Source organism: Semicossyphus pulcher, unplaced genomic scaffold, assembly GCF_022749685.1.
Source record: "Semicossyphus pulcher isolate SPU_LCO1_2020_fin unplaced genomic scaffold, fSemPul1.0.p SCAF_18, whole genome shotgun sequence".
In the NCBI taxonomy this organism is placed as follows: domain Eukaryota; kingdom Metazoa; phylum Chordata; class Actinopteri; order Labriformes; family Labridae; genus Semicossyphus; species Semicossyphus pulcher.
The window spans coordinates 16,340,858-16,355,959 of NW_027211691.1; the positions used below are offsets into that span (position 1 = coordinate 16,340,858).

The 15,102-nt window shown below is 44.3% G+C and overlaps 2 protein-coding genes across 2 annotated transcripts; both read right to left on the reverse strand.

Annotated features, from left to right (window-relative positions):
• Positions 1-175: 175 nt before the first annotated feature.
• Positions 176-4,941, reverse strand: cpb1 (carboxypeptidase B1 (tissue)). Its single transcript, XM_069667183.1, has 11 exons — positions 4,877-4,941; positions 4,551-4,626; positions 4,159-4,283; positions 3,967-4,066; positions 3,778-3,879; positions 3,582-3,686; positions 3,392-3,502; positions 3,195-3,285; positions 2,639-2,841; positions 818-902; positions 176-546 (listed from the first exon to the last, which is right to left on the reverse strand). Exons 1-11 carry the CDS (start codon positions 4,939-4,941, stop codon positions 359-361), a joined length of 1,251 nt encoding a protein of 416 aa, XP_069523284.1. The 3' UTR covers positions 176-358.
• Positions 4,942-5,343: 402 nt separating this feature from the next.
• On the reverse strand, positions 5,344-7,224 carry agtr1b (angiotensin II receptor, type 1b). Its single transcript, XM_069667596.1, has one exon. The coding sequence runs from the start codon at positions 7,211-7,213 to the stop codon at positions 6,122-6,124; it is 1,092 nt and encodes a 363-aa protein (XP_069523697.1). The 5' UTR covers positions 7,214-7,224; the 3' UTR covers positions 5,344-6,121.
• Positions 7,225-15,102: the final 7,878 nt, after the last annotated feature.

Below are 15,102 nucleotides of genomic sequence, written 5' to 3' on the forward strand. Positions count from 1 at the left end.
GCATTATTTTCATGGTCCATGAAGGCAACAGACATTTTTTGGCCTATTAGTGCAGCCCTATAAAGTGTAAGTATTATTTTATTCAGTATTTTGTTGCATATTCACACAAATGACAAAGGCTCAGTCCATCAGACTTTATATTATCATATACACATAAAAAAAATGATTCGCCATGTGGTGATGGATCATTGATTTTATTGTTTGCACTCATCTTGACATTCTGTCAAGCACAGCGAGGAAACATGGCGGGAGGTGCCCGGTATCCATGGTTACGGGCTGGAGATGGCTGAGAGATTGGAGGGGCTGGGGGCTGGTACAGAGGAGCCGAGTTGGCGGGGGTCCTGGCAGTTTCGGCTCTTTAATAGAGGTTTTTCTGCACGTAGGCGGCGATGTACTTGACGGCCAGCATGGTCTCCTCGCATGTGGGCTTGATCTGAGACTCGGGCAGCAGGAAGCCGTAACGACCCTCGTCACGCAGCTCGAAGGTGTAGGAATACTTCACTCCCAGGTCGTAGGCCCAGTCGTCGGAGCCTCCAGCAGCGGGGTCTGAGAGGAAGGGGGAGTAAAATATGAGTATGACCTGGCTTTCATACAAATACTGCTTTCAGAGGCCAAAACATCCTTTGTCTAGTAGGAAACAAGTGGTAAATAACTGCCTCTTGCTTCCTCTAGAGGTCATACCGCTTAAAATATGTTTGTGCATTCTGGACGCATAATAATACACATTATCATAAGCGGAAAATCGGCTATTAAGCTTCCTTTCAATACACTTTTTCCCCATGGAGAGAAAGACAGCTGCAATATTCAGTGTACTTACAGATGGTTGTAGCTCCAGGTCCGCTGGTGTAGCGAGTACCGTACAGGCTACGCAGAGCAGAGGAAGCTCCCTGAGCAACCTTCATCTACAATACAGAGAAGAAACAACAGAAACATGTGTTACAGGGCCAATCATAAGGTTTTAAACTGTATAAAGTGCAGATGTACAATACTTTCATCAATCGGGGCCTGTTTAGCGACTGAATTCCCAAGCGTCAGAGGTGTCAGTTGCATAGTAAAATGTTTACAGTTAGCTAACATAAGCTAACATTAGCCCCCAAAAGCTACGACTCATAGCAGCCCAAGTAAGGGCGTGTTAACAAAACACCTGAGTCTAGTAAAATAAGCAACAGATTTTGAGTAGAAAGTAAAATTAAAGACTGAGTTATGAATTATTATGAGACTTAAATAAACTGACTTTAAAGGAACAACAGCACAAAACAGCTATCAAAATACAGTTTGTTTTTAAGTATGGTAAACATATGTTTTAGCCCTGCAACATGCACCATCCATTACAGTTCAAACAAAACATTTTCCCTGCTATAACAAAAAGCTCCACTGAGCTCCAAGAGGAAATGAAAAACCCCTAGAAAAATGCACAAACAGGAAATTATATTTCTGCTAGAACAGATGACTTATGACAGATCCCCGGAGTTCTTTTGATGTGCAAAGTGTCAGAAGAGAGCTTAAATTGCAAGTGAGTAATAGAGAGGCAGAGACGTGTGATGTGCCGCAGTCGGCGCGAGAGCTGTAGCAGGGGTGTGAGTGTTAACTGTGCAGCCCTCGGACACCCCGGTGAGAGGTAAAAGAGCCATGAGAATGAGACATGTGAGCAGGGAGGAAATGATTTGCTGTAGCTAAGTGTGGCCTTTAGATAAGAGGCATAATGGGACTGGGATGATTTCTTGTTTAAGCTTTTGGATGCACCTTTGGTGATACATTACTATATTATCTGTCATATTATATAAAACCATTTGTTATGAGTGATTTGCTGCTAGTCTTTGAAAATAGATGTACATGTTTGATCAATTCACAGTGTGTATCTAATGATGTCATTCCTGTAAAGATTAAGGGTGGGACAAAATATCGATACGGCAATACTGCATCCTGACTCGTGCAAATAATATTATTATAATTTATATAACAGATTTCCCTGCGATTTTGATCCACTGCGTCACTACTTCATGGCTCTTTACTGTGCTTATGACATAAATGAGGGTAACATGAACGGAAATTAATTGGCCGCAGAAGAAGAAGACAGCAGGATAAAAGTAGAAGAAGACAGCGGGGTAATGTTGGTGAAAAGAAGTAAAGAGATGTGCCAGCCACTGTCAAATCGAGTTTCTCTGTAGTTCTGTAAATTTAAGTTTCAAATTCTGTGAATAAATACATTAATCCTGCTCTTAACCTTTTAAGGGGCATTTTGTATTCTTCAGTTAATCAGATATCGTGATGTTATCGTTATCATGGGCCACGTATCGCGTATCATAACGTATCGTGAGTTAGCCTGCGATTCCCACCCCTATTAAAGATGTAAAATTGTTCAAATGTTTCCGCAAATGTATGACTTTAAAGCTTTTTTTATAATTTAAATCTTAACTAGAGAAATTTTTTTCCAATTGTATATATATATTACTTTGATGTATATTTATCATCTGGGACCTCATGCACATGTTTCCAGCAGTACTGTACAAACAAGGCTGCAGCACTATAGCGATGCATGTGACACCGCCATGATGAATAATTATACAGTAATTGTGACTGACTGAATAGTATATAGCTATAAGAAGGCTGCACCCTGTGTATAATAATGCTGACTCACCAGCTCGCTGTGGTCAGCAGCCAGGGCGTAGGTGTAGGAGTAAGGGAAGAGCAGCAGCTGGGAGTAGGAGTGGATGGTGAGGTAAGCCTTGATCACGGACTTGTTCCTGCGGATGAAGTCGGCGACGTTCTTGACCTCGATCTCGGACTCGGGAGTGTAACCGCAGAAGGTGTCGCTGCAGGGGTTGGAGGAGGCTCCCATGGCTGCAAAGAAAAAATGCTGTTGTGTAAAAACGTATGAACACAAAATAGTGATGTCATCAGGCTGATCTCGGATTTAGCATGAAACCACTACGAATTTAAGAGAAACCCTGACATGTGGGCGTTTATTCGTCTAATCAAAGTTTCAACCAAGTTGCATTATGGGAAATGTAGGATTCAAGGTTTTTGGGCTGTGACTCATACTTGGCTCGAACAACCATGTTTTCTCGGCCTCTGCAGCAAAAAATCGTGCCATTCTTTTTTAAATTCTGTTTCACATAAGCGTTCTATCTTTATAGAGAGCAACTTAAAGTTGCTAGAGTTCCCCTTTAAGATTGTAGTATTGTTGGACTTACAGCACCAGCCAGCGTCGAAGTTCCTGTTGGGATCGGCTCCAATGCAGCTGGATGCAGACCTCCTGGAGCGGGTCTTCCTCCACATCCTGTTCTAAATCCCCAAAGCACACAAAACAAACATGTCAGGCAAATTATTTAAGATAAACAACGGCCTTCTTAGTTTAGAATACAAACTTAATCTCGGGGTTGTAACATACGCTCTTGTGGGTGTAGTCGTAGCCATCGATGTTGAAGACGGGCAGGACGAAGACGTCCATCTGGTCGAGGAGGCTGGTCATCTGAGAGTCACTGCCGTAGGTGGACAGAGCCTGAGGATGGTTTGGAAAAATATCAGTGCTGTGATCGCTGAAAAACGTATTCTCATGTACATTCAGGTGTCTCTGTTACCTCCTTGACGAACCACTGACAGAAAGCAGGAGAGATCCACTCTCTGGCGTGGATACCACAATCCATGAAGATGGCGGGCTTGGTGGAGCTGGACTTCTTACCGAGCTGTCGTTAAAAGTCACCAATGTTATTCTGTAGATCTTATAAGTTACATATATTTCTGATCTTACTGAAATAACAGATAGCCTTTTAATACCTTGAGGACAGTCATGGGGCGTCCCTCGTAGGTGCTTCCAATAACCTGCTTGCTGATCAGATTAGGGTTGAAGGAGGCCATGGAGGCGATCCAAGACTGGACCTGAAATTAAAGATAGAACAAATAAAAACAGGAAGTAGCAGTCGAGTCGTGGTAGAGATTGTTACAGGTGATCTTTTTGCCTCTTACTTTGTCCCAGCTGTTGTAGTTGGTGTAGCTGTGGGCTCTGGGAGTGGGTCCACTGTCGGCCTGGGCATCAACAGCCTCCTGCAGATCCTCAATGAGGACCCTGAAGAGGGATTGATGTAAGATTAAAACCAGGTGTTCATGATGTTTTATGATTAAGTGCTTTTATTTTGCATCTCTAGTCTAGTGACCTACTCGTGCTCAAGGCTGCTCTGCTGCAGGATGGTGTTCACCAAGTCCAGGTAGAGGGCAGGCACGTGGATGTCCACATCGATGTCGATGGTCACCAGCTCGGGGTTCTCGGGTTTCCAGAAGTCGACCTGCAGATGGCGCCAAAGCCAAACAAGTGAGCATGTTAAGATCCAGCATTTCTGCCTCTTGTTTGACTGCCTTTTGACTTATTTTTAAGTGAATATGTGGTTCAAAAGTGTCAAATATAGACTGTGTTAGATTGAAACGTTCAAGAAAAACAGGTGCAATTAGACAGGCATGAAAAAAGGACGTCCAATCTCGACTCTTTCTCCATTAGAACACCAATTAAACCCCTGTAGTGAATGAGGGTAGCGTTATAAGGAGTGTGTGTGCACCTCGATGCTCTTGGCCAGGTCCTTAATGAGGGTCACATGCTCATCAAGGGTGGGCTTCAGACGGAAGACTTTCTCTCTGCCGGGAAGAATGAGAGACGGGGTCACAAAAACAGTACAATAACCCAACTTCCTGTTTTGTGATTGTCCAGTTTGTTAATCGGTGATTTCCATGGCTCCATGTCGCTAATCTATTCATGTAACAGTCCACCTCTTAAATCATTCAGCTTGTAGAAATTGGCTAAAAAAGTCTCCCTATAATGCACATAAAACAATCTATAAGTAATAGTACAATATATCATTACTGTGGCCTCTAACAAAGACTTTACCCCTCGAAGCGAGTGACATCAGCCACGGCAACAGCCACCAATCCGAAAAGCAGAAGGATCCTCATGTTGGCAGTGAAGCTGCTCTCGCCCTCCGGCAGCCCTTATAACCCCCGACCTGCCGCCCGTCCACCAATCCCCATCTGTGCTGCGGCATCATGTAATACATCCTCCCAAAAAGATCTCGCTCCACGCACCTGTTAGGCGCTACGTGGAGGAACAGGGGCCGCCCTGATGAATAGTCAATGATTCATCGAGTTAATTTGAGTCAAGGTCAGTTGATGTTGACGCCTTATGTGTGAGATCAGCTGTTTTTCTGGATGTTTCTGTAACTACTGACACATTTTATTGAGTAATCAGGAGGATTTGTAAAAAAAAAACACAAGACTTTTCTATTGTTGTTGTTTTTTTATTCATATATTCACAAACTGTACACATACAGAGTAGGAAAAAAAATCTATCAACATGTTTAAATACCACAAAAACAACCACCAGATACATCGACAATGATCACACTACCTGGACTGTTTCCTTTATACAGCACGTTTACTCCCAGAGTTCAGCATATACGCAAACATGTACGATACATTTCCACAAGGAGCACATTACCCGACACATACAGCATGCTGGTTATCATAGTCAGATATGTTAGCTGAACTTACATCACATTTTTGCTACACTTTATCCAATTGTTCCAGCTGCTGACGGAGCATGCATGGGAGGTGTTTTTTTTTTTTGTATTTTTGGCATCTTAGCTGAGCACTTGATCACTGTTCCAACTGGTGAACGACCTGCTGAGCACACAGAGCGGCTTCCACTGGACAATATATTACTGCGCTGTATCCTGAAGGCACGTTCCTGCAGAACACGCATTTCTTATATAAATAATGAGATAAGCTATGTGTAATTATGCATTTTTCTAGCAGGCTCCATTGATACTGTTTTTTTAACCTGTGTGACCCTGACTTTCATTTCACAGGCTCGGAGAGATACGTCTGCTCGCATGAATGTGACAAACACAAGTGTTGTGTGACATGTGAATGCTTGTGAATAACAGTCCTGCAGATACCAAAGGTAGTGAATGTGTCTGCTCACAGAGGGACATGAATATGTTTCAACCATTCTGCATGGTTCAGTGCTTGGTAATACAGTTGGGGTTTTAAAGCATGGAGTGTCTCCGTCCCCGGCCCTTTAACCACAGACGTGAAGAGCGAGGAGAATGAGCCTTTACCCTCTTTTTTTGTGTTATCACTTAGCGTCACAGGAGGCCTTGCTTTTGGCTGTGAGGCTCAGCGCCTCAGAGGCCCGGAAAGAGAAGGCGCTCATCTTGGAGCTGATGCTCGGGTGCGGCCCTGTCGCCCCCCGCGGCGAGCAGCGTAACAGACGCAGTAAGTTCTTGCGAAAGTTGTTCCCGACGAAGCCGTACACAATAGGGTTAACGCAGCTGTTGAAGTAGGCGATGCAGATGGTGAAGGGCATGGCGGTGTCGATGATTTCCAGGATGGCACAGTTCTCTTCCAGGATCAGCTGGGTGAGCACCTGCATTAAGTGGAACACCTGATGGGGCATCCAGCACAGGAAGAAGGCCAGGACTGCCGCTGCCAGCATGCGCAGCACCTCGTCATCACGGGAACGGGAGCTTTTCTGGATGTGTCTCGCCCCCAGCAGCGCCCGGCCGATGAGGCAGTAGCAGGTAATGATGATGACGAAGGGTACGAGGAAGCCCAGCAGACTCTTCATCAGGTTGTTGGCCAGCAGGAGCTCCTTTAACCTCATGGCGTTTTCATTGTCGGGGTGCAGAATGCCGCACACAGTGGTGTTGGAGTTTGTGATGATGTGGACGTCCCTGGTGAGCGCTGTGGGCACGCTGAGCACGAAGGCGAAAAGCCAGATCACTACACAGGTGACACGCGCGTACACGACAGTGCGGAACCTGCGCGACCGCACCGGGTGCACGATGGCGAGGTAGCGGTCGATGCTGAGCGCCGTGAGGAAGAAGATGCTGGTGTAGAGGTTAAAAATCACCAGGCCTGCGCTTGCCTTGCACAGGAATCCGCCAAAGGGCCATTGGTAGCCTGTGGCCGCGAAGGTGGCCCACATGGGCAGAGTGATGAGGAAGGTGAGGTCAGAGATGGCCAGATTGAGCACAAAAACGTTGGCCACCATCTTGAGCTTCATGTAGCAGTAGATGACAGCCACCACCATACTGTTTCCCACGATGCCGATGACGAAGATGAAGCTGTAGACGATGGGAATCAGGGTGAAGATGAATTCATGGCTTCCAGACAGGCCGCATTTCAGATCGATCCCTTCTGTCGCTCCTGTCGTTATGTTCTGCATTTTCCCTTTTTTTTTTTAAGTGCCAGATCCTGGGACTTTAAAACGGGGGGCCCTGTCGGCAGGGTGCGTCTGCGGTGACTGATACAGGCCTTAGGCGAGGGCCTCAGCGAGTCCTATAAAAGAAACACAAGAAAATAATGTCACAGGCAGTCGAGGGGAAGAGGCATCATTACCGCTGGCATGGCCCATAAACGCTAATCCACACGAGCACCCATGAAAGTGCTCACCCTACACCAGCTCATTAAAGACCTGCACATTAAAGCCATCCTGACGCTTTATGTTATTTCTGTAAAATAAGAAGCCATGAAAAACAGATGTTGTATGTTATTCAATATTCCAAAAATGCCCTTTGAAACATCATTATTCAGACAGTGTGCGTTCTTTCTTCTCCTTTAAATCGTCTCCAGGCTAATGAATGGCACCAGTAAAACTGTACAGTGTTTATCAAATGGTGCGTCCATCTGGGTGGACCGCCGGCACCCGGAAGGAGAACATTTATGCCTCGCGTTACGACCTGTGTTAATGAAGACTGCATGGCAAAGTGCGAGCTCGGGTAACAACTCCATTAAACACGGAGGCGGCGAGGGAGCGTGGGGGGGGGGGAGAGAGAGAGAGGGCTGAGGCTCCAGTCACTGTAAAAGACATGTCACGTTTCAAACCCTCGGTGTGCGGAGATACATTGTACCCAGCGTGAGAACTTCTAATCAGCACACACCTAAACAAACAGGACAGCAGGGATTCGGCTCTGTGGAAACTTTGCTCTGTGAGAAAATCAAACCTGCGCGCGGCGGAAAATCTGCCTGGGGGCGAGTTTTTGTGCTTCATTTGTGAGCAGGATGTGAAATGGGAATAAGGAACAAATTCTCCTCTTTGTTGGGAGTCTTTATGTTTAATAGGATAGCTTAGTGAGCGTAATCAGTGGGGCTGGTATAATAATATTAGCATAAGCCTGATGTATAGTACCACTGTAGCTGCAACGCTAGTTACGGTTACTAATTGCAGTCAATAATGATATGTTTGTGGTTAAAAATCGGATGATTTTAGGGCTTCACAGATAATAAAACAACAGTATAAAAGTCATTCAGACTGCTGTACATGCTGCCACAGCACAATAATGGAAGTCCTCCACCAGTTTGACTAAATCAAGCTGCTTTCTTGCCACCAGATGGCGTTCTAGCTTCAAGTTTTTACTCTCTTTCCCTCTCGCAACCATCACACAACTAATATATCATGATGTAAACTTGTGCTAAACTCGGTTTGTCCACATATATCTGAATTTAAAAATATATAGTCTTGTGAATACGCAGAAATCCAGCCGCTAACTCTTAAAGAACCTTCACGCTCTGCATTCCTGCGGCCCTCTTGTCGGCATTAAGACAGTCTGAGCCCTTCCTGGTGGAACTACTTTATCTCCCAATTTTCCACCAGGTTTGGGTGGATAAATTCCTTGAAAGCCCCTCTGTGCACTGAAGCAACAAGCGTGTCGGTTGCAGATGCGCAGCTCGTTGAGTGTGGAAGATGTGTGGCTGCCAAGGGCAACAGAATAATGAAATATCTGTGTGAGCTTCCTGCACGGGCGCTGCTGCTGCTGCTGCAGCAGGTAGGGAGAGGCACCGACACAGATGTCACCACTTGGATTTACTGTACGTGTGTTTTCTCTCTTTAATGGTTTTAACAGAGGGTGGCTGTAAATTTTAAGTACGCAGAAGAGAGCCGCAAAACACGTATCAGTTTCCCGGTTTGGGGATTTAAGAAGATTCCGGATGACCACAAGTGGAAAAATGGGAGAGGACTCGAAACCACAGGCTGGCTGGCATTTTAAGAGCCTGTACTTCTCCATGAGGGAGATGCTCAAGGCGAGAGGACATTGGTGTTGAGTGAATCTAAACAAAGCTGAAAGTTATTGCTGCCTATATATGTAAGCCCTACAATAAAGCTGAGGTGACGCAGACAGAAGGCGACTCGGAAGCAGGTGAATTAGCGCGGCCGTGTCCAGTGAGCTACACCTCCGAGTGATATGTGCACATTACTGAATGACGGCCATAAACCCCGGGTGACCACAGACAGGAAGGCAAACACCTACTTCACAAGGTCACAAGAGCAGGCGGCATCCTCTCGGACACAGCAGTGGACCGAGAAAGCCCTGTGCCCTTTGCAAACACTCACAGTGAATGACAAATTGAGGATGAGGAGGAACTTTGGGAACATTTCTGCTCCTCAGGGCAGAGTCCCCGACTCTGACATTCCATGTCTAACCCAATTTTAAGGTTTTTAAAAGCAGCCTCTTCCCGGGATCATGGGAATTTCTTCAAAAGTTGAACCTAAATAAGCTCACACAGACGGAGCAGTGGTTCCCATCAACGCAGCAATCCTAGTCCGCCCTCGGCCTGAGCGCCCGGCCGCTCCGACATGAGCACCACCATCTGGCCGCCCGTAGAGAGAGGCCAGTAAAATGCCTGCTTGATGGAGTTAATGATTTATTACCGGGCCATTATGAAGAGAGGTTCATCTTGCCGAGAACACACCACCGCCTTAATCTCCCACCGTATGATCATCCGCGCGTTTAGGCCTCGTTTCAGGCCGACTGAACGTTCTGCAGCAGCGGGTGCATCCTGTATCTTCAGATTTAATGCCAGACTTGACACAGAATCACAGCTTAATTTGTCCCTATAACTCCTTAGAGAGGAATAACATGGGTGTTTACAAGTGTGGCTAGCCTCAACCAGAGCCTCACTTCCTCCTTCGTCTCAGCTTACAGCAACAGACAGCTTTTGGAGTCATTTCCCTGACTTCGATGAAAGGGTGCCAGCCAGGGTGACTAAATTAGCGCTTAGCTTCTGCTAGCTAATGGAAATATTGGCAAGAGGAACCATGTCTCTATTTTTATTGTTTATAAAGCGGCGCTTTCATATGACCCGCGCGATTAAATACAACCCACGGCCCGAACAGTGCTCCTTCACTTCCTGTGCTGTATTATAAGACATCAGCATTTTCAGGTACAATAACAGAACTAAGTATTTCTCATTTTCTCTGCTACAGTTTGTTGAAAGATTATGTCACGATCGATGTTGAGAATACATGAAATAACACATTTAATGGCTCTCAATAGGAAAGTATTAAAGTGAAACCTTTACGGAGTTCTGGGTTTAATCTCATGATGCTGAGCAGCTCTTCCCCTCTATCTAAACACGATCCCTCTCATCACTCTACATCTCTTCTTTTAGATATACAGACATCCCTGTCTCTCTCCCTGCTTTTCCACCCTGTTTCCTCCCCCCCTTTCCCCCCTTGCTTGTCTAAGGGATTCAATTCTTCATAACGGAGGGATTATTAGGGAGCTACTGTTTATCAGGAAATGGATCAAATTCTTCAGGGGGGATACAAGACAATGTAAACTTCACTATAGGCTCCACACTTCCCCGCGTATAGCTTGCATAATCCAGCTCTGGATTCTTCCGTTGCCTGCCCTACCGCACGGTGAAAGTAGGCGCTCTGCACACACATCAGCAACAGGTAGCAGCAACCGAGGCAGTAAACACATCTTACCGAGGTGTATTTTTTTACGCTGGCGTTAGCGAAGAAGAAACTTTACAAAAAACGCCTAAAAGCAGCTGTAAAGAGTTCTGATTATTACACAAAGTTAAAGACTTTATAGACTTAAATGATTTTGTTTTAAAAGTTGGTAAAACATCTTACCTGCGCTGCTGAACCAGGAGGGCTGCTGATGCTTCCAGAGCAGGACAGAGACAGAGAGGAGGAGGAGGAGAGACCACCGCCGTGTGCCAGTGACTGCCTCGGATTTAACTTAACTGGTGGAGCGAGACGAGCAGGAATACCGTCTGACACACAAACACACCCCCCCTGTTACTCACACACACACACACACACACTACAATGATGAATGAATTACACTGGAGCCAGGCAGCTACGTATTGTCCTAGCCCATCTCCCCAACAGTGTGCGCACACACAAACAAACACAAGATCTTACACAATGACCCCTCTCCTCCTCCTCCTCCTCCTCCTCCTCCTCCTCCTCCTTCCCCTCTACTCCCCGAGCACCATCTCTCTCCTCTCTCTCTCTTCATGCCTGCTTTTAATCACTCACTTTCATTTGAAATTGATTGCCGCTTTCGACAGGTAGAGCTGATTAAAGCTGCAAATTCAGGCCTGTTGCACGATCTTTCGAGGGTGTTAAATTTAGGGTTTAATTAAGCAGGCACACGTGCATTATGGGTCATTCCCCTTTAATATCTCTTCCCTCTTTCATGTCTCGTCCCCTGACAGTCCCCTGTCTCTTGTCCTCCGCACAGCATGAAAGGAAACGGCCAGACTGATTGTGACTGGACCTGTCGACACGCTGTATTAATAGCCGCCACGAGCTCGTCCTTGGCTGGGATCAGGGTGCATCAGTGGGTGCTCCGCTTGGAGGGAGAGATGGGGAAATTGGCTTTGGGGTGGAGTCTGGTTACCGCTTTCCTTTCCTGCCTCGCTGGGCTTCCTAGGAACAATTCCCCCTTTTCCAGTGTGACTCACCAGTCACTCATTCGACAAACTTTATGGATGTATTGTTGTGAGTGTGTGAACGTATGTGTTAGGGCGTCTGGGCCGACAACTCCCTGTGGACCGGCTGGCTTTGTCCGGCTGATTGAGGCACTTTCTGAAGAATGCGACTAGTAAAACTGTACTATAATTTCCTGTGTATTTGATTGGGAGGAATTTGACGCCTGGTTTTGCAATAAGAATTTCTATTTTTAGCATTAACATCCATCAGACACACCTTAGTGCTAAAGATGTTTGTCTCCCCACTATTCTTCTCCTTCTCGAGGTCTTGACAGGTGTTGAGAAGTAGGTCACATCCTCACCTCTCCGCCTCGGTCCGAAGCGGCTATCGCAACTGTGACGGAGACAGATAGTGATGGATGAGGCGGCGTGGCTGTCGTGCCCTAAATCCTCCTCAGTTTCAGTGTTGTCGGCGAAGAAAGCCATCACCTGAGTTCAAGACAAACAAGGAAAGAAAGGAAAAACAAACACTTTGGGCTGAGTGGAGGTCCTGTTTGGTGGCTTTCGCTCACTTGTGCGTGGCCCAGTCATCGGAGAATGATCACGTTTACAAAGCTTTTCTATGACTCGGAGGTCACGCGGGGCGAAAAGGCAACAGGTACAAAGATCTGGAAAGCTTTTTGTAAATATTACACGAACCAGAGCGCTTTCAGTCTTCATACCTGTCATGTTTCAGGCTGCAGAGACGGGGGACAGTATCTCACTTTGTCTGGAACACAGCAACAGAGACATTTACACCTCCGGGGGATTATGACGAGGCTCCATCAGTCTTCAATTTCTGTGAATGATAACAATCATCCATTAGGCGAATGTTATCTCTTATTGCGTATCCTGTCACAGTCGACGAGCACGCGTACGGTATCAAGTCTAACGCACGCTCCCTGGTCTCGCTGCCACAAGAGTTATCAACTATCTAAATCTGACCCATGAGACCCTGCAGGATGTGAGGAGAGTTATGTATAGACCTCCGAGTCCACGCTGCATTTTCCACACGACAAATAACTCTCACTGGGGACAGGAAGTTGTTGCAACAGCCTGCATTACAACATTGATTTACATCCCTCGAGTTCAAGCAGAAACAGATGTCGATGATTGGGGGGGGGAGATTACGAGGGCGAAATTAAATTTCCTATAGGACTGTACTTCCTTAAAATGGATGGGTGGTGTTTATTTCAGGCTGCAGTGTGAAAGTTTAAAACTCCATGTCCTGAAAATGAACTCTTAACATCACTCTAATAAACACAGAAATAGCCATCCCCAGATTATTTCTAAATTCATGTTGTGCAACAATTAGGAATCTGATGCAAAACACACCATGTCCATTTAGTTTCTCTTGGGTAATTCATCATTTCTGGGTAAATACGGCCAGAAAGAGAACATGGCTTCATACCCTGGAGGTGTGATAGCGGTGCGATGTTCTCGCTAATCAAATCACTCTAACAAGATTAGCTGCGTTAGCACTTAAGCTGTTGTAGAATGAATTGATGACTGGGGTAATTACTGGTAGCACAGAGCACTGCGGGGAACGAAGGCCCTTTTACACAAGAACACAGGCAGTTAAAATGCCAAACTAGCACACAGGCACCTGCTGAAGAAAGACGATACCGTGTGAGGTCTGAAGACTGAGCTCTTACTGTTTACTGCTGACCCAGTACAGAGTGATGAGTATCTGGGTTATGTTTATACCTTTCTATAAATAAACAGTGTTAGGGAGCAGTTAACTACATGTAATTCAACTAGCAGTTAATTCATGTAGGAAATATGAATTACTTAACTAAATGTAAACTACAAACATCTTTGGGTCATAAAAGAAAAGAGAGGTGCAAGTTTGATATATTTTCTTTCAGACAAAAGACAGATTTCTTTTTAATAAAAACTATAACACTACTTGTGCAATGCCCAGATTTGGTTGTTTGATTAAAACAGGTTAAGTTATCAGATGTAATCCAGGTAGCTGAAAAACATTTGCCATTTTTTTTTTACGGTTTTGAGTCTCGATTTGTAAAGTTACATTATAACAGGTTTCAATGAGACATATTGATTATTGCTATTAGTTAACACATTTTCAGAGAAATTGCTGAATGCTATTTTAGATGTTATCTGGCTAACTTTGTAATCCTGGGGCGTGATACCCCTACATGAGCTCTAGTTTTCGAAGTCCAAGGTCTGACACAGTACACAAAACCAAAGCTGACCATCCTTGCACTTTCCCAAAAAAACATAACAACCTTTGTACAAGTGGCCAGCTTTTTCAGCTAGCATGTGTATGTTTTGTTATAATTTAGCTAGCATGTGTATGATTTATAATAATTTAGCTAGCATGTGTATGTTTTGTTATAATTTAGCTAGCATGTGTATGTTTTATAATAATTTAGCTAGCATGTGGATGTTTTGTTATAACTTAGCTAGCATGTGTGTTTGTTTTTTTTTATAATTTAGCTAGCATGTGTATGTTTTGTTATAACTCTGCTAGCATGTGTATGTTTTGTTATAACTTAGCTAGCATGTGTATATTTTGTAATAACTTTGCTAGCATGTGTATGTTTTGTCATAATTTAGCTAGCATCTGTATGTTTTGTTATACCTTAGCTGACATGTCTATGTGTTGTTATAACTTAGCTAGCATATGTATGTTTTTTATAATTTAGCTAGCATGTGCATTGTTTGTTATAATTTTGCCAATATGTGTATGTTTTGTTATAATTTAGCTAGCATGTGTATTTTTGTTATAATTTTGCTAGCATGTGCATTGTTTGTTATAATTTAGCTAGCATGTGTATTTTTGTTATATTTTAGCTAGCATGTGTATGTTTTGTTATTACTTAGCTAGCATGTGCATTGTTTGTTATAATTTAGCCAGCATGTTTATGTTTTGTTATAACTTTGCTAGCATGTGTATTTTTGTTATAATTAAGCTAGCATGTGCATTGTTTGTTATAATTTAGCTAGCATGTGTATTTTTGTTATAATTTAGCTAGTGTGTGTATGTTTTATAATTATTTAGCTAGCATATGTCTTTTTATATGATACAAAATTATACGTTCACAGTAGCACTACTGTATAATGGTGTATGTTAGTATTGCATGGTTTCCATCAAAACCCCAGGTGTAAATTGTTTGTATTTTAATAAGCAACAAGGGGCCAAGTTGAATTTTATTTAAATAGAATTATCAAGAACAAGAGCTGCGTGTCTCTGTTTCTTCCTTTCTTCCTAGCCTATTTTAGACAGACATGTTGTTTTCATTAGCATCAGTTTTTCTTCAAAAGTCTGTCCATCTTGTACTTGCACATGTTTTAAATCTTACCATGCATCACATTTCCCCATCT

Coding starts and splice junctions, on each gene's coding strand:
- agtr1b (XM_069667596.1), bottom strand. CDS start 7,213: ATGCAGAACATAACGACAGGAGCGACAGAAGGGATCGATCTGAAATGC.
- cpb1 (XM_069667183.1), bottom strand. CDS start 4,941: ATGAGGATCCTTCTGCTTTTCGGATTGGTGGCTGTTGCCGTGGCTGAT. Junction 3,687..3,777: donor GCCCCATGACTGTCCTCAAG/GTATTAAAAGGC, acceptor TTTTAACGACAG/CTCGGTAAGAAGTCCAGCTC. Junction 3,503..3,581: donor GTCAGTGGTTCGTCAAGGAG/GTAACAGAGACA, acceptor AACCATCCTCAG/GCTCTGTCCACCTACGGCAG.